Source organism: Bos taurus, chromosome 15 (assembly GCF_002263795.3).
Source record: "Bos taurus isolate L1 Dominette 01449 registration number 42190680 breed Hereford chromosome 15, ARS-UCD2.0, whole genome shotgun sequence".
NCBI lineage: Eukaryota > Metazoa > Chordata > Mammalia > Artiodactyla > Bovidae > Bos > Bos taurus.
This window is the reverse complement of record NC_037342.1, coordinates 43,454,312-43,473,542: the sequence shown is the minus strand read 5'-3', so window position 1 is coordinate 43,473,542 and position 19,231 is coordinate 43,454,312. Positions and strand designations below refer to the sequence as shown.

At 47.0% G+C, this 19,231-nt stretch overlaps 1 protein-coding gene across 4 annotated transcripts in view; it reads right to left on the bottom strand.

Annotated features, from left to right (window-relative positions):
- Positions 1-4,223: 4,223 nt before the first annotated feature.
- The window catches only part of DENND5A (DENN domain containing 5A), a 94,427-nt gene continuing 79,419 nt past the window's right edge, over positions 4,224-19,231 (bottom strand). For 3 of the 4 annotated variants that reach the window (XM_002693106.6, XM_059875107.1, XM_024975808.2), the window contains 11 exons: positions 18,937-19,021; positions 17,137-17,221; positions 16,535-16,663; positions 11,928-12,049; positions 10,302-10,447; positions 9,605-9,723; positions 9,054-9,235; positions 8,365-8,447; positions 7,786-7,909; positions 7,010-7,178; positions 4,224-5,248 (listed from right to left, as the gene is read on the bottom strand). In XM_002693106.6, coding sequence (XP_002693152.2) covers positions 5,065-5,248; positions 7,010-7,178; positions 7,786-7,909; positions 8,365-8,447; positions 9,054-9,235; positions 9,605-9,723; positions 10,302-10,447; positions 11,928-12,049; positions 16,535-16,663; positions 17,137-17,221; positions 18,937-19,021 — 1,428 coding nt within the window. In that variant the 3' untranslated portion in view covers positions 4,224-5,064. The remainder of the gene's footprint in view (positions 5,249-7,009; positions 7,179-7,785; positions 7,910-8,364; positions 8,448-9,053; positions 9,236-9,604; positions 9,724-10,301; positions 10,448-11,927; positions 12,050-16,534; positions 16,664-17,136; positions 17,222-18,936; positions 19,022-19,231) is intronic. The other variant, XM_005216096.5, reaches the window with a different exon arrangement.

Sequence of the window (19,231 nt, the reverse complement as noted above, 5' to 3'; positions counted from 1 at the left end):
TCATAACTTCCCATCCAAGGAGTAAGTGTCTTTTAATTTCATGGCTGCAGTCACCATCTGCAGTGATTTTGGAGCCCCCCAAAATAAAGTCTGACACTTTCCACTGTTTCCCTGTCTATTTGCCATGAAGTGATGCAACCGGATGCCATGATCTTAGCTTTCTGAATGTTGAGCTTTAAGCCAACTTTTTCATGCTCCTCTTTCACTTTCATCAAGAGGCTCTTTAGTTCCTCTTCACTTTCTGCTATAAGGGTGCTGTCATTTGCATATCTGAGGTTATTTATATTTCTCCCAGCAATCTTGATTTCAGCTTGTGCTTCTTCCAGCCCAGCGTTTCTCATGATGTACTCTGCATATAAGTTAAATAAGCAGGATGACAATATATAGCCTTGATGTACTCCTTTTCCTATTTGGAACCAGTCTTGTTCCATGTCCAGTTCTAACTGTTGCTTCCTGACCTGCATACAGGTTTCTCAAGAGGGATCCAACCTGTGGTGAATCAGGTTTCTGGCTCTAGCTGCTGATTTGCAGGAAATGCAGAGAATAAAAGAGCAAACTGAACTACACCCTCAGGGTAAAACTAGCAAAATCCAGGCTGTGGAAAAACTACAGATCAAACAGCCCAGGATCCTCAACAGATAAACTGTAAGGAAAAGACAGGGATAGAGGAGACTCTTCAGATTAAAAGAGATGCATCAAGTTAAAAAACCAAAAAAAAACAGTAAAACTACAGAGTTCCCTGGTGGTCTAGTGGTTAGGACCTGGCGATTTCACTGCCGGGGGCCCAGGTTTACTGCCTAGTTGGAGAATTAAGATCCCTTAAGCCGAGAGGTGAGGCCAAAAATATAAATAAATAATAAAGTGGGTTTCTGTTTTTAAAAAATAGTAAAACTACCCTATAGAGTATAGGAATGCACACGTGAGTGATAAAAGAAACTCAAGGAAGTGGTTTCGGTGAAGGTCAAGAAGTTGGAAGGAGGGGAGTGGGGAACCTGGGAATGTGGGTAAAGCTCTATTCCTGGCCTGGTGGTGGAGGCCAGGGTTACCAGGGTGCTCACTTTCTAACAATTCACTGAGTTCATCTGCTTGTTTATTGACCAGTCCCTGAAATCTCAGAGTCTGGGAAGCACTGATTTAGCACAAGTGCAGAAGCCGAGGCAGGAAGGGCTGCTTGCTGAGCAAACTGAAAGCATCTGACCTCCCCAGAGCTGCTGGAGAGGCGGTTGACTTGAGTGTCCTTGAAACACTGAGCTACCAAGCGTGTCTGTTCTTCTCTACCATGTCATTAAAAAAGGATTTGTAGAAGATTATAAAACAAAACACAGTAGAAAATGAGACACAGCACAATCAGCTGTTAGAAGGGGCAGAGAGCTGGATGGTTCCAGGAGAGCCCTGATTTGTAAAACGTGATGCACTTACCTTCTCAGCAGCATCTGCTAGAAAGGGCGTTGTTTCTCCACTGCTTTTGGCTTATTGAGGCCACCAGCATCCTCCGCTTAAGCACATAACCAAGAGCAGGGTGCCGTGCACCCACCACACATAGCAAAGACCCACTGGACTGTTTCACAAGTCAGTCACATCACCACATCCAGGAAGGTCATTTATCTCCAACTGGCTTGAGCACTGGCTCAGGTAATCAGCACCCACAAGCTGGAAGGAGGCAGAGAGATACTCCCAGGTTACCTATACAATACTGCCCCCTCTTGCTGCTCTGAGATGGGGTCCTGTCATGGATGAGTCTGCCCTCAGTGAGACCATATACGTGGTTATGAGCACATACTCCAGGTGACCTGTTCAGACTGCACGCTGCATTGGGGACACGCAGTTGTCATGCCCAGTAGTTACGCTCTGACCCCAGGTTTCCATTCCACAATCAGACAAGGTGGGCTTGGAGCAGCAGCATTCTTCACAGGTGTACGTGTGCACAAGGAGGGCCACATACAGGTGGCATGGCTTTGGTTTTTGGTGTCTGCAGCGTGCATTCATTTGTTCATTCAGTCCACATCTACTGATCACCAGCAACGTTCAAGGCCCTGGGATACCTGTCAGCCTTTTGTCTCCCATTTTGTGGGCTCATACATGTGCTCTGCTCCCTGTCTGACTCAACACTAGTACTAGGCTTCCCCAAGCATCCCAGTTGGGAGGGCACATTCACATCACGCCTTTGCCCTTGCAGTTTGCTCTACACTCAATCTCCACTCATCTGAAAATCCTCCATCCTGAGCAGATATAGTCATGGTGAGCAGTATGTCTCCTGATGTCATACTCCCCCCGAAATACTTGCCTCTGAGCTCTCTGAGGACAGGGGGTCTGGGTCATAGAACAAGGACAGGGCTTGATACAATACGGTAATAACCATGACCAGCATTTACATACACTTGAACTGTTCTAGGTATACACAGTTATTCAGTCCTCACAACAAGCCTATGACACAGTCACTATTACCATTCCCATTTCATCAACAGTAAGTAAAGAGCTTGCTTTCTTAGTCCCAGTAGCAGAGCAAGGATTCAACCAAAGGACTTTGGCCCACAGTTTGTGATGTTAATAACTTCCAATGAATTCACGTATTCCACAGACACCTACTAGGTTCAAAACAGATGCCAGTTAGTACTTCAAGAACAAAGTCCTTCGGGTTCTTCCTCATAAAGCTTACGTTTAAAATTAGCAAATAACTAGTATTTACAGGTTATAGGTGTTAGGAAGGAAAATAAAGAACAGGGAATAAAAAGTGACTTGATATTTTAGAGTGATCAGGGCAGGTCTCTCTAAGGACATCTGAGCAGAGACCTGAATCCAGTAAGGGAGCAGCTCTAAAGCCACAAGCTTGGAGTACACAGTTCTGGTAACTGCCAACGACTTAACTCACTTAACGGTAACTGCCGAAGTGATGTGTGGCCTTGGGCAAGTGACTAAACTTCTCCAAGCTTCAATTTCCTCACCTATAAACAGAGAATAATCTAAATTTGCCTTGCAAGTTGTGAGGAAAAGGGAGAGGTGTGTGTCCAAAGCATTTGGCTTAAGGTCATCTCTGGCCGACCGCCCACAACACACGTATGCTCTGAGGCACTTTCCCTCCCACTCCCCCCAGCCCCAGCTTCCAAAAACACCTGGACTCCAGCGACCCACTCATACCCCCTGCTGGCAGGACGGTGCACTGCAGCTGCCTGAAACCTCCAGTTGCTTCCTCACCTCTTCAAAAAGCCTCACCTGAAGAATGCCTGTCACCAGGGAGGGAGATGAACCATAGACCCTTTCCACCCTCTAGAAGCTCAGTCTAAGAAGTGGGCCTAATGTGCAAGCAGACAATGCCAACCCAGAAAGGAAGTCCTAGCATCTAAGAAACTACAGGAGCACAATGAAAGAATGATTAACAGTGCCCAGGGAGGAGCCAGTAGGTGATTCCTAAAGTAAACACTCAACAAAGAACTCAAGCGGACATGAGGGTAGGCATACCAGGCAGAGGGAACAGAACATACCAAGTCAGGGAAGCATACAAGAGGACACTGATTGGCTTGAGGGGCTGTACGTGACTGATGGTGCTACACCTCTGGAGCTTCCTGCCAAAGCAGCTTGGTTGAAAAATGAAACCAAATCAAGCTGACTTACGGGGCTTCCCCAATGGCTCAGCAGGTAAATAACCCGCTTGCCAATGGAGAAGACAAAGGAAACACAGGTTCAATCCCTGGGTCAGGAAGACACCTTGGAGGAGGAAATGGCAACCCACTCCAGTATTCTTCCCTGGAGAATCCTTTGGACAGAGGACCCTGGTGGGCTAGTCCATGGGGTCGCAAAGAGTCAGACATAACTGAGCACACCACACCTGCAAAGCTCTATCACCTGCCACACTGGGAAAAAGCTTTCTTTCCCAAGGGCAGACAGGATCTCATGTGTCCAGTGTTCCCCTATCTGGTCTTTCTTACCCTCAAGAAATGGCCCATCCTGTCTCAGTCAAGTGACCATCTTTGCAACTTAGGTCTTTCCCCCCGCCACCTCAGCCTCCTCCTCTGGAAGGTGGGAAAATAACCCTTGTCTGCATTCCTCGCAAACAGCCATGGAAGCTCCTGGCACCACAGCGGGTAGGACCCAGGACCCAAAGCCCCTCACCTCTCTGGGCAGGCCTGGTGGGGCAGGCAGTGCTACAGCCCCTTCCTCTCAGATCAAACTGTGCTCTCCACCACCACTCCTCACAGCCCCCATGCCAAAGTCAGGGGCCCACACAGTTTTGTTTCAGGTGTTTTATTAAGTGGGCCATACTGCAGCTGGTTTGTAAGTTGCAAAACAACATAAATTTAACAGTAATAACATAGCCAGTTAGACTGGGACAGATTTTTCTTTCCTTAAAAAAAAATAGAAAAAAGAAAAGAAAAAGACTTAAAACATACAATGGAGGGTTAAATAAATAATACATTTTTTAAAAAAAGGAAAACCTGTTAAAACATGCTTATATTTACTTCTGTGCAACTGTGTGCCAAGAGGAAACGTGATTCTCTGCACGATGATATATCCCGGCATGTCACCTTCCCAAATAATACTGACAAAACAGAAAAGACGTAGGGCTGACTCATCAGTGCTTACAGAGGCACTACTAAAAATCCCTTTGATTGGAGTGTGGGGATTCCTGCTCAGCACACCTGTGTGGCCCGTGAAAGCCAAATATCTATAATAATGTTAATATAGAAAACATTAGTTTAAAAACGATGTGGAATGGCCTCATTAACTCGGCAGGGCGAGGAGGCAGAACTGCCCCACGTGCCGCAGGCTCAGTCCAGGGAGGCCGCAGGCTCCAGTGTGGCCACGGCGAGGGAGGGCACCAGCTTCAAAATAAGCGGCACCAACCTCATCTCCCTCTCCCTATCACTCTTTCACATGAAAGTGTGTAAAAAGCAAATCAGCAAATAAACTCTAAAATAGATTATTTATTCCAAAAATCCTCTACTTTTCTTTTTACAGTGAGTGTACATCTCCTCTCATCTCTTGCACAGCTCGCTTAGGTCCCTCTGGGAAGAAGGGGCGAAGTTGCAGGCGAGTCTCTGGGTCCTGCTGCTGGCTGGTGCTGGGAGGTCAGATATCGATGCCCTTGACCAGAGATGTCTCCAGCGTGATGTTGAACTCCTGCAGTGTCTGCAGCACGCGGATCAAGGAATTGACAAGTGTGTGGTCTTTGATCAGTGCCACATCCTCATACATGTGTGCGGTGATGGGGCAGTCAGCCAGCAGGGCGATCCAGTGGTGCAGGAGGTGGTCTCTGGCAGGGAAGGATCCATTCCGATGGGTCAGAAGGACAGGAGACAGTTAGCGAAAGCCCAAGGGGAAACCTGCCCCATCACCTCCTGAACCAAGTGTGAAGCAGGAGAAGCAGGTCTCTCCCCACAGTCCCCGCCCCCTCCCCCTCCCCTAAGATCACCTGGTGAAGATGCCTTATAAGGCTTTAAAAGGCTCCTACTGGGAGGTACCCAGCTTCCCAGGTGGTTCAGTAGTAAAGAACCCACCTGCCAATGCAGGAGCCTTGGGTTCAATCCCAGGATCGGAAGATCCTTGGAGAAGGGAATGGCTACCCATTCCAGTATTCTTGCCTGGGAAACTCTATGGACAGAGAAGCCTGACCAGGTAGTCCATAGGGTCACAAAGAGTCAGACACGACTGAGCACAAGCACAGTCAGGATCTTCGTGGGGGCTACCCAGCCCCAGGAATGCCGATCCAAACAGACCCTGTCATCCACACAAGGCCTGCTCCTCCTCCCCTGCTGCCCCCTCTTCCCTCCAGACACACCATCAACCAGACACTACGTCCCAGACCCTGTCATCCACACAAGGCCTGCTCCTCCTCCCCTGCTGCCCCCTCTTCCCTCCAGACACACCATCAACCAGACACTACGTCCCCTCTGCATCACATCCTCCATCTCCTAGAACCTCACTCCTCTCCACAGCCACCACCACCAAAAATACACAACAAACTGACACACAAATAGCACCTAGCATGTGCCCGGCCCCTTTGTAAGAGACAACCTTCATGACAACCCTATGATGTGAGGGAGCTGCTATCAGTGCTATTATTATCCCCACAGTAGAGATGAAGAAACATCTACTGGTTGATGGAGATAAGCAGTTTATTCAAGAGCACACCGCCAATAAGTGGCTGATCTGCGATGTGAACCTTGTGACTCTGGTTCCAGAGTCTGTCTTTAACCACTATGCCAACTCCTCCCTTCCATGGCTTAAATAAACCACCCTGTTTATCTGGTCTTTGTGCTCTCACCTGACCCCTGGAATAACCCCCAACAATCTTGTCCACTCTGAGGTGTACCATCCCTGATATCAAATGACTATCATTTCAGTCCCCTGATTCATCAACTCTGTCCCAGCTCCTCAAGGCCCCCATCCTACTGCCTCCCTTCCCACATTCTGCCTGCTAATTCCTAACCCCACATCCTCTGCTTTGTTTAGGGCCCCTCTGCTAGTTTCGTCTGCTTCAAGCTCCCTCCTGACTTCTATCCTTTTGTTAAGGCTCACCTCAAATGCCACCTCTTCCTCGAAGCCTCCTCTGGTCTTTCTCCTCTATGTTTTCAGCAAACCTTATCAATGAGTACTTTTTCAAACTCTCCCAAACTTCTGCTTTGTACTGTACTTAATTAGGACAAGTGAACTTCTAAATGGTAGGAACCATGTTTTATTTAGCTTTATTCCCACACCTTCCATGAGACCTACCACATTCAAATGTTTGTTGAAGGAGTGACTAGATACATATACTCTGCTTCAGATTTTACCAGGGGGGGCAGTTTTATTCCTTCCCATCAAAATGTGGCCCTTCCTCCCCAACCAGACATACACTCTCATCCCCATACCCCACACACACATGGTACATGAAGGAAATTAAGGGCTTCCACCAAGCCCACAAGGCTTTACCCACCCAAGGGCACCTGTTCATAGGATACTCCCCACCCCCGGCACCTCCCCTGGGTTCCTGCAAGGCTGGCTGCCTGCACGCTGGGCCACGGGGCTGCAGTACCTGGCTCCCAAGCACACCAGCATCTGAAACTTGCCATCCTTGCCAATGTTCCGGGGATTATTGTTGATTGCCGTGACAAATCGGCAGAAGTTCCGGGCCCTCATATGCCAGTTTTCCTCAGGGACAAGTTCGTTCTGCTCCAAAGTCTCATAATAGGTTTGTGCTTTTTCTGTGAACAAGAGAAAAGCTTGCCAGTGACAGAGGCCTTCAAAACGAACCTATCCCTGACTGTCCTACCTCAGGCCCCTCCATGTCAATGCAGGTGAGAACAAGGGTGTTCTGATGTCCCTGGTCACAGTTCAAAATGATCCTTCTGTTCCCTAGCTCTGTGTTCTAAATTCCTTAATGTGACCCTTGATATAAGGATGGTCCTTTCTCAACAAAACTCCTGAGGAAGAAGCTGCTTGCATCAATTTCTCCAAGTGGATCTAACAAAGGGCTTGGACTTCAGTGCTATCAACTGGCATCTCAGACCTACAAGCAGGAAGTGTGAGGGGTCATGACTAGGCCCGTATTATATGTAACAGATGCCTGGAAAGAGTCTTTCCAATCCAGTTCACAGAAGATGAGGGGTGAATGGTGGGGTAGGGTGGGGGTAGGGGTGTTGTCTCATTACCTTCAAGAAAAGCCAGGGCCACCAAACAACAGATCTAACCTGAGACTCACTTGATTTGGCTTCTAGATCTCAGACCCCGGTGGTCAGTACCCACACATTAGGCTGATGATCCCCTCATGTCTGCATGCTTTTCCCGACCTCAAATCCTAGCCCAACTCACCCAAAAAATCCCAAATGAAGACATTTTTGAAGAGCCGTGGTGACTTAAATCCATGCTGGAAAGCCTGTTCCAGGGCCGAGACAAGGCCACATTCTCCACAAAGCAACAGCGTCAGACTACCTCGCTGTATAAGGAAACAGGGGAGAGTGCCAGGCTAGCCTTCGTCAAGATGCCCTCCAACCACTACACCCCAAGCCCACCTCCCAAACCTGGGAGGGCAGCAACACACAGGCAGGGACCTTGTCTAGTCTCCCAGCACCTGGAAGGGCCCAACTCAGAGCAGGTCTCAGTGAAAAGCTGTTGAGTGAACAGATGATGGTTCTGGGTCCCCAGCAGGGGACAAAGCCAATGTGGCCACTATTAAGGAGACGCAGACAGATTCATAAGACAAGAGAAATACACACAGCTCACTGGACTCTGCTATGTTGTCAAAATGTAAGGAAAACAGGGTAACCCTAGGCACAGGTCCCCGAAGGAAGGAATATGCTATCTCTAACTGAGGCACATCTTTGAGCCTGGAACAAGGTTATTCTCTCTTATTCAATATAAGGCCCTGGACTGGAAGGTAGGGAGGCTCACCTCTTTTTCAGGCTTATGGAAGTGCTTCACGATGCCATTGACTGCCTCACCGATGGACTCTTGGATCTGCCCAGTGTTCAGCTCTGATTAAAAATTAAGCAGATATCCAATCTCAGAGCTTAATAGTGCTTGGTTAATAGAGCAAAAGACTCAGGACATAGGGAAGTCCCACAGGAGAGGTGGGGCAGCCTGGACCCTGGGAAGAGTTGTGTTGCTCTTGGCTTACCCAACTTTGTGGAGCTAGCTCTTCTTAAAATCTTAGGACAAAAAGTAACAGCTAATACCTTGGAGTCTAGTCTCTAATAGATGCTAGTAAAATTTATTCTTTGCCCTGGAATTCTGGCAACCAAAAGAGTGCCAAGCCTTGACAGTGAAGCCAGGAACTTGATAGTGAAAACAGGGAAGGCCAGAAAGCAGACCCCTCTCCTCCATAGGGTCACATACAAATAGCACAGATGATCGGGCCTGGCTCCAGGAGCTCTCCTCTCTCCTCCCAGTCCTCTAACGGGAGTGCCAAATCCCTGCACTGCTTCATGAGAGGAGGGTGGCAACACCTGATGCTGCTTTGCAGAGGTGGTTCCTGAGGCAGCTGTGTAGGCGCGGATCTGGGCTCCCTCATCAGGGTTCCCCGAAATCTGCCCACTCTCCAGGCTGGGCAGCGTGAGGGCCCAGCCCCACCTTCCACTTACTGGGTCTGTTGTTGGGTGAGATGGTAACAAGCCTCCGGATGACGCTGGGAGACTGCTGCAGGGGCGGAGTCCGGCACGGCCTCTCATCCACCTCAGGCTGGGATGTGAGCAGCTCCCCGACCAGAACCCGCTCCAGGCTCCCGTCATCCATGCCCTTCCCCAACCAGCGGCCACATGGAAACCTGAGGTTCAGGCAATAGCCTGTCAGAGCTGTCAGCTCCTTCAGTGTCTTTCCCTTTGTCGATCTACAAAGGCCATCAACAAAGCCAATCCCTGGGGACAGGCTCTGAAACTGGCCCGGGACCCCTTGTGGCCCAGCTCCTCATCCCACTGTGTCGCATCAAGGAAGCCACCCGAGTGATGGGTGGCCTGGACAGTGGTAGCAGACACTTCCACTTGGAAAACCCTCCTTTTTTTCTCTTCCAACAAGAAGCCTCAGCCTATCACACCTAAAAGGTCTCCCTGAGAAGTCCACATACCCAGGCATCAAACACAGCCTCTGGTAGTACACCAGGCCCCACTGTCTCAGGACAAAGCTGAAGAACACTTACTTGTAGGTATGTCCGGTGATCTCATTCCTAACCATCACATATTCCACCAACCATTTGGCGTAGAGTCCAGAGTTATCATGGCCTATCTGCACAGTAGTGAGTTTCCCCAAGTTTTGGCACTGTAAGAGAACAGAGAAACAGGGATGACAGGAAGGTCAAGAAATAGGAGAAAAGTGCCACACTGCTCAGAGGCACAGATCTGACTGGCTGCCTGCAAGCTGCCCCACTATCTGCAGGGGCAGAGCTCAGAGCTCCACCTGCCACCAAAGCTGGCAGTACAGTACTATCTCATGAGGAATGATGCTGAGAAAGAAAGATACTACAACCTAGAAGAAGAACTAGGGCCAGGGAACAGAAAGCTCTGAAAGTGGCAGAGCAGTCTGAGGTCTCTGTGAATCCTTGGGTTCAGCAGCTGAAAGAATTCTTGAGAATTCCTCAACACACCATGGCAGGGAGGTTTGCAAGTCCCGATGGGTACCTTCCAGCCAGAGACCATTTACACAGGGCAGGCTCCCTCTCCTCAGGTCAACCTTTGACTCTGGCCTCTGGTCATCCTGGGACAGGTCAGCTGTGCTGAAACATAATACTGTATAGAGCAAGGCCTCCATAAAATCCTGGAGGAAGGTGCCAAAGTAGTCCTGCCAGCTGAAACTCAGACCCCCAGAGCCTTGGGATATGGTCCCTGGGTAACACATACCTCGAAGGTCATCTCTAACAGGTTCCTGGGAATCTGCAGGATCTGTGTCTCACCCAGTTCTCCTGAGATGCAGATCCATGGGTTGGCGGTGAACATAGAGCCCCCCAGCTTCTTGCTTGGTACAATCAGGATGTGGTAAGGAATCACTGTTTAGGAGAAGGCATAAGGCATTGCAGGAGATCAGGAATCCCTCCCGTACCTGACCCTGACCTGCCCCAGGTGTGCTGGCATGTCTGTGGCGCCTGGAGCAGCAGGGCCTGAGGCCAGTTTAGAATACTAGCCAATCTTCTCAATCTCACTCCTCCCAAGGTTATCACCCAAACATCCACACACAAGCCCATCTGTGAGCTCAGAGCTAAGAAAAACTGTCCCTTAAACATGATCGCCAACTCAACAATGTACTAAATGGCTTTTCAGAGCACTTTTCTATCTGTCATCCCAAGGACTCTGGTAATAATCTCCAGAGAGGGCGGGCAGGTATCACAATCCTCTCCTGAGGCACCAAGAGGGAAACAGTTTCCCTCAGGCCTCCTACTTTCCAGTCCAGTGCTGCTTCCACCAAAGCCTATGACCCTCTTCCCTGGGGAGGAGAATGAGTGTCATATGAAAACAAGAGTCCACAATGCTGAGTCACTAGCCGAACAACTGCTGCTGCTGCTGCTGCTGCTGCTGCTGCTAAGTCACTTCAGTCAGGTCCGACTCTGTGTGACCACATAGACGGCAGCCCACCAGGCTCCCCATCCCTGGGATTCTCCAGGCAAGTACACTAGAGTGGGTTGCCATTTCCTTCTCCAATGCATGAAAGTGAAAAGTGAAAGGAGTCCGTTGTCCTGACTCTTAGCGACCCCATGGACTGCAGCCTAGTAGGCTCCTCCGCCCATGGGATTTTCCAGGTAAGAGTACTGGAGTGGGTTGCCATTGCCTTCTCCGAGCCAAACAACTAACCATGGGCAAATTCAGACTCACTTCAGTTCAGTCGCTCAGTCATGTCTGATTCTTTGCGACCCTATGGACTGCAGCAACTGTTTACCTAACAGAGCATCCTGGCACCAAAGAACAAAGAGGCTCCAGGGGCCTTTCTGAGACCATTTCAAACCTTTTTCCTCACTCTGCAAATAGGGAGATGGAGGCCCACTGCAGGGGCAGACACTGCTCACAGATCCATAGTGAGTTAGGGCAGAACAAGGCCCAGACCTAAACCTCCCAGAGCTGTCTGGAGTTCTTCCTGCTACTTCAGGAGCTGTTTTTCCCTGAGGGCCAGTCTGAAACTTTCTCTGATATTGAATGACTTTCTCAACCCAAAACAAAAGGGAGATTTCTTTACAGGTGTGCAGAGCGGGCAGTGAACTTCACCATCCCCACCCCATTCCATCTTAGGCCCCCAGAGCTGTGAGCAAAACCACAGTGATAACACAATGGCCAAAAGTATGAGCATCCTAGTTCAAAACAAGAAGAAACTTCAGAGAAAAAACAACCTCCAAGGAGGGCTAGTAAAGACCTCTCTCCCCACAGAAGAAAAGACAAGTGATCATCTTCTTTATTTAAAAAGGGGATAGTAAGTTAGCCTCGGACAGGTTCACGAAGACTGGCAATGGGAAGGCTAGTGGGGAGCACAGGGCCACTCACGGATAGTCGTGAAGACATTGGTGAAGCAGAAGTAATCGACGGCATTGAAAGAGAGGAGGTGATAGAGGAACTGCTCCTTCTCGTCGTCACAGCGCAGGAAGGCGTAGCGCTTGTAGAGTTTTCTGTCAGAGAGGAGGTAACACATCAGTCTCTCAGCCCAAAGCGGGGGAAAGAGGCTAGAAGTATTCAGTTCTGGAGGGAGATGGCTAAGGAAAGAACATGAGGGCAAGCCTCAAAGTTCTGTAGCCACCTAAAAAAGGAACAAAGCCAGCAACTCCATCTGAGGGCTAGAGCGAAAGTGGCTTAACCTACAGAGGAACAACACAAGCCAAGCTCTACTCGTGTCCGAGAGCTGACGTTATTATAAAGTGTCAGAGGTTGTGGGACCTCGTTCCTAACCTGAAGGCTTCTACAGGGCATCATCCCAGTGTGTAGTGTGCAAGTAGCAATGGCAGGAGGTCGTGGTCAGCATTCTTACTAGGGCTAGTCTCAGACCCTCAGCAGGCCTGAGACCCAGAGGTCAGAACACTGCTCTGAACATGTCAGAGGCAAGGAATGGAATGATCCAGGTCAGAGATAAGGAAAAGCTATACAGAGAATGTTCTTACCCTCTTTTCAAACCTCCTCCCATCCCTATCCGTCCATTGCTCAGTCCTCTGCTGGACACTGCAGGCACAGAGGGCCTATCTTTCCCAAGTATCAGGGACACAAAAAGCCCAATGCAGAGGAGCACAGCACAGAGAAACACACAGAGAACAAAGCAAGGTCCCTGTCTTGCCTGTCCAGACTGCCGTCACCATGCCAGAGAAGTGTGGGATTCAGCAGACCTGTGAGGGTCTACCTAGACAGTTTATACGGTTCTTCACACAGATAATTCACCAACCTAGGAGCCAGAGAGGGAAGCCTATCCTCAAATACAGTCTAGATGAATAAACCTGCTCAAGGCCACAATATATAACATAACAAGTTGCCAAATAAAAGGCTCTAAAAGGTTCTCTCTGGAAATTGAAAGAGCCATAAGCTTTGATGGTTCTAGAACAGAAGGGGCCTGAAGGACAGTACACATTCAGACAGGGGTTGCAGAAGGAGAAGGACAGGGCATAAAAGCCAGTTTGGCTAGAGTTGGGGGCTCGGGGAAGTAAACAGCAAGAGACTGAAAAGTCTGGCTAGAGTAAAATGAAGGCAGGCCTAAATATTCAGGCTAAAGAGTTTGCAATCTGCCCTAGAAATAATAGTTTTCTTAGGGATAAAGGGAAAGACATGACCAACTTCAAGAAATTTAAATTTAGCACAGCTGAAGGGTGAAAGTGGCATGAAAGTGAAACCCAGGGAGTGGCAATAAATAAGGAGACAGATGGAACAGCAGCTAAGGACCTAAAATGTGTACGTGGGAAGTAAAGCTAAGCAAGGAGTCACACGGACTCAAAACCAGGAACCTAAGCAGGGAAAATACGTACAGGGAGAGGTGTATGGTTCAGACCTCCAAAGAAAGCAAATTTTGTTTTATTTTTTTGTATTAAAGTATAAAAAGGGACAGAGAAAGCTTCTGACACAGACATCAGAAGGGGGCAGAGAATGCCCCCCTCACTAGTCTATGCAAGGAAGTTACATACTTTTTAAATTAGTTATAAATCAAAAGAATGTCTCAAGTTTGTAAAGATCTTACTAGACCCACTCCCATAATTTATATTTTAAGATAACAGGATTAGCCAGAAGGTTTCAGGAAGGAGAATCTGTCCTCAATCAGGATACACTGTTGTTATATAATCATTAGTAGGAGTTTAAACTGAATTGTTTGTTGTGTAATCATCAGTTCCTGGCTTAAAGAAAAAAATGTTTTATGTGACTAAGACTAAGGAATGTAGAGGGAAAAAAAAGAAAAAAGATGTTTGTCCTTTCCTTCTGAAGAATTTCAGACCCCCACCTCTGCTTTGAGAGCCACAGACCCCTTTCTCCTCCTCCGGTACCCTGGACTTCTTATCAACCCACCTAGGAATTGACTCTCTCACCCCTTCTACTTTTACCTTCCATCTTTCCCAGAATCAGTTTCTTTTTTTTTTTTTTTAATTTATACTTTTTTTAATATAAATTTATTTTAATTGGAAGCTAATTACTTTACAATACTGTATGGGTTTTGCCATACATCAACATGAATCCACCACGGGTGTACATGTATTCCCCATCCTGAACCCCGCCTCCCACCTCCTTCCCTGTACCGTCCCTCTGGGTCATCCCAGTGCACCAGCCCCGAGCACCCTGTATCATGCATTGAACCTGGACTGGCGATTCATTTCACATATGATAATATACATGTTTCAATGCCAGTCTCCCAAATCATCCCATCCTCGCCCTCTCCCAGAGTCCATAAGACTGTTCTATACATCTGTGTCTCTTTTGCTGCAAAGAAAGCAAATTTTAATAAGTGGCAAACAAGTAACAATAATGATAACACACCCCACCTGTGGTTTAAAAAAAAAAAGGAATGAACAAGTCTGTAACAAATGCTATGAGCGCCTGGGGAGGAATGGACCAGGTCGCTGGGGTGTCTGGGCAGACTTCAGCAAAGAAAACTTGTGACTAGGCCCTGAAAGAGCTTAACACATCCTGAGAAGTATGAGGGGTCTGAAGTGGCTGGAGCTGTAAGCAAACTGAGAAAAAAGATGAGAGGGGTAGAATGGAGGAGTAGGTAGGTTTTGATGAAGTACCTCTTTCCCTCTCCCTATACCCCACCCAAAATGCAGTCTGTGGCAGCAAAACTCTCCTCATTTTCTAGTCACTGAAGTAGCACAGGGGTCAGAATATCATGTGAGAAGTTACTATGTAGTAAATTAATTCTGAGCTGTCCTCTAACAGGGCCACAGTTTTAAAAAACCAAAATTAGCCTCCTCACCAAGGTCTGGGCCCTGTCTGCTCCTGCCTAGACCCCTAAGTTCACAGCCCTAGACCTACCTACTGCCTTGGACTCTATCATACAGTTCCTGGACTGGGCCCCCTTTCAGCTACCTCTGTACCCTGTCCTCCTGCCAACCTGCAGCCATCTCCTAACAGACAATGCCCACCCTACCCCACAGGAATCTCTCCTGTCCTGTCAGACCCCAGTGCCCACACAGCCACAGATTTTTCCAGGACACACAACTGGCCTCTAGACACTGGTATGCAACTGACTCCCTCCCAAACTCCAGGCTTAAATGTTCACTTGTTTTCTTTTAGTTGTCTCCCAATCTTCAAATTTTATTCCTATACCTTTTCATCCTTAAAGGGAATCAAATTCAATAACTTTAAGAAATGCTATTTCATAACCTCTCAAAATGAGCTCCCTAACCTATCAAGCTTTTGAAACTAGTCTCTTGCTGTGGTTTAAACATACAATAAAGTCTTAAAAAAAAATCACAGTTTCACTTTAAATAAAAACAGAGTCTGCAGTTTTAATCAATTCACTTACACAAAATTTCCCCAAGGTCTGCTTCTCTGCTTTATCATCAACAGGCAAGTCACATACTAAAGGATACCATTAAAAGATGCCCAAGGAAATGCCAAAAAGAAAAATGCCCAATAGATTTGCTGATGATGAAAGAATCAAACGTATTATATATAGGAGAAGACTGAAAGATGGTAATCAGAGAAGGGGGACAGCCTTCTTCTCCCTCCTGCTCTAGTAACCTGGGTACAGAATGAACACAAACATAAAATCAAGAGAAGGGAACTGTAGGGTTAGCGGTTCTAGGAGCAAGGAAAAGTGAGAACCTAGCTACTTTGGGCTGGCCCTAGGCTCAGGAGAGAACAAAAAAGATAAGCAGATATATTAGAAGTTTCTTTTTAATTCTCCAATCCTTTCTCCCTGAAGACAAGAAAGAGACCAATAAAACATCCTATGCCCAGGAAGTATGCAGGTCATTTGAGTGCCACAGAGAGGAGGACCCCCAAAACTCTGAGGTACCCAATGAGGATTCCATTCTTCTCACTACCTCTGCAAGAAAGCTATTTGGGGAGGTGAAAGATGCAGGTTGAGAAGATAGGAAGAATAGATAACAGATAATAATAGAATTATTCTTCTACAGATAAAGAAGAAGAAGAAATGCTGCATCACAAAAATCACCCAAACAAGAAAAGTCCTCCCATCTTTATGGGAACTGACCCAAGGTAGAACTCAACAAGAGCTCACTGGCTGACCAGCAGCTGAAGGAGCCAGAATAGACCACAGGAGGTCCCATAAAAGGAACCAACAGCCAAAAGGGAGGATCAGTGCTTCCTGTAGTGGTTGTGGCTTAGTCTCAAGAATCCAGGTCTTCAGAACTCAGTTCAGAGAGCACCCAGTCAACTGCTTGTCTGAATGTTCCTACTAAAACAAGCATGCTGTGTTGAGCGCTGCCAAAGAGTTATTATTCAACAACAGGAAAACAGAAAACATTTTGCAGCCTAAGTGCACAATAGTGTTCTACACAGAAAGGAATAAAGAAAAAGAAGAAATGCTGCAAAACCTTCACATGCAATTTGAGTTTAGGTGAATTCAGCAGCAATGATACACCACATACTCTCCTTTCCCGTGGGTTTCCAATCCCTCCCGCCACTCCCAGGAGCTGGTTCTACTCCGAGTGGAATGGCCTTACTTGGTGAGCTCATGGTCTGAGAGAAGCTGCTTCAGGTGTCTAGAAAGTAACTTTTTTTCCATGGACAGACGCACCCACGCTCTGGCTTTTCCCACATCAGTCTTGATTTCCCCAATGTTCTGGATGTGCCTGAAGGACAAATGGGGAAAGTGAAGTGGAGGGTGGGGTGGGGAATGAACTCACTACCAACACCTCCTCTGTAACGCCAAAGGAAGTCTGGTGAGGCAGTCCCACCCCGTCCTGAGAGACTCCATCTCTCTTGTTCTCAAAATCCTGAGCTTCCATGAAGCTTTGAAAGACAGGCTCACCATAATTTAGGGAGTTGGTGAGGAAGACAGTACAGCTTTCAAAAAGCAAGGCTAACCCCAGAGCTCTTAGGCCTTGAAACACTCTGGTGTAATTCTCCAAAAATGTATGGAAACACAACTGCCTGTACAGCTCTACAAATGCATCATGAAACACAGGACCAATGAGGAGGCTTCCTGGTTAAATGAGAGGTTGTAGAAGCCCAGGTCACTGAGACTCTGCTATTTAAAGTGGACTCCTAAGCAGCAACTGAAAACAGAATTTGAGTGGCTGATTACAAATGAGCCCAGACTGACCTCATATCCTGAATGAGGGAGATTTTCAGGGGAGACATGACGGAGCTGGCATCAGACTTCCTCCGCTCTGAATCAAGAAATATTCCTAGGGAAAAAAAAACATTGCTTAAGGCCAAAGAGATTTGACTACCGAAATAGCTAAGTACTCTTCTTATCTCAAACCACAAATCTCTACAGAAAAAAAGCTGGTTACTTTGAAAACACTTTAATCAACCATTTCATGAACATTAAGTACCTATTAGGTACCAGATTCTATACTTTTATGCATCTTGTATCACTTAATTCTCTAACAACTTATAAAATAGCCATGGACAGTATCACAGAGGAGAAAACTGAAATTCAGAGGGGTGAGCTGCTTTGCCCCCAGTCAGCAAGTAGCAAAGTTGGGACTGGAAGGAACACAGATCCTCTGGCTCCTAATCCAACATGTTCTCATCATAATCCTTGAAAGCAGTGCTTCTGCTCAGAGCTATACTCATGTCCTACTCCTGCCTCAAAATGGACTACAGAAAGACCAAGGGAATGTGTAAGGAATGCTTAGGACTTCTAGACACAATACCTGTATATCCCCATGTCTAGCCCAATGTTTAAAATTAGTATCCTCATTATTCAGCTGCTGAGACTTTGTGGCTACACTTTATCCCTTGGCAATAACTTCCATGGCCTTCCTAAGAAGATTCTGTTCTCATACCCAGCAAGTGGACTCAAAAACTCCTTATGAGGTTACTCAGGGAGCTTCTGAATCTGGTTTTTTGCCAACTATTGATATTTTCCCCACGTGCAGTGAGTGCTTGTTGAGATCAACTAGTTCAAGGGCAAAGACAACAAACACTGAGTTCATGACTACCTTTTCACCTCCACTTAAACTGATTTTTACCATTAGGACAAGAACATTTAAGAAAAGTAAACAAACTCCCTGGCAGAGAGACGAGAATGAGGGATGGTATGAAGAGGAGATGCTGCCAAGAAGAAAAGGAAGAAGGGAGACAGTCCTGGAAAAGACACTGCACGAGGTTATAAAGAACAGCAGACCAGGAGATGAGAGGCCTGACTCCTGATCTGGCCTCTTCTATCAATTCACTGTGTGATCTTAAGTAAATTCAATTCCTCTCTGGATCCCAGTTTCTGTCTCTTGTAAAATAAAGGGACTGGACTAGATGATTTCTGGGGTCCTTGCCAACTTTGATATTTTTTATTAAACAGAAACAGAAAGCAACTTCAAGGGATCATGCATACCAGGCCTGGACTTTGAGAAGTTTCAAGGCAGGACACTGACAAAAAGGCTCTCTTAAGTGATGGGAAATCATCTCAATGCTCATCTCAGACAAATAAAACAAAAGAGTCTGAAAACACTTGCTCCAAACACAGGACATCAGTATCAATCCAAATTCATTTAAAATCCAAATTTATTCTAAGGGTGGCCTCTTGCTGATATAAATCTTCTATCTCACTGATCAAAAGTGTATGCTGCTGCTGCTGCTGCTAAGTCGCTTTAGTTGTGTCCGACTCTTAGCGACCCCATGGACTGCAGCCCACCAGGCTCCTCCGTCCGTGGGATTTTCCAGGCACGAGTACTGGAGTGGGGTGCCATTGCCTTCTCTGTCAAAAGTGTATAGAAACACATAATAAAAGCAAACCCCACGACCTTGGCATGTTCTGTGGTCCAGAGAGCCCTGTGGCTTAAACACTACAGAGTGAAGGCTTCATTGACGTGGAACAGTCTGCTAAAGAGGATCACTTCAGTGGGGGACGGGAAAGTGAGTGGAGGGAGCTTGCCCAATGGTGCTAAGACCATCTTACCTGAGGTACTGAGGCTTCCTGATGTGAGTTTTCTCTGCCGGTTTTCCTGATAATGTAACAGGTGGGACCACAAGGCTGATTTCCCCTGGAACCAATGCAAGGGAGAAATATCTATCAGTTTAGATTTCTAAGGGTAAGTCATCTAGTGAGCAAAGTCAGAGATAATTTGAACATACAGATGTGAGCTTTTGCTAAAAAGTATCTGTCCTATTTTTTATCTCAATATATACCCAGATGCAATGTATATAAATATATATCCCCTACCTAAAATTAAGGAGAAATACAAAGAACGGAA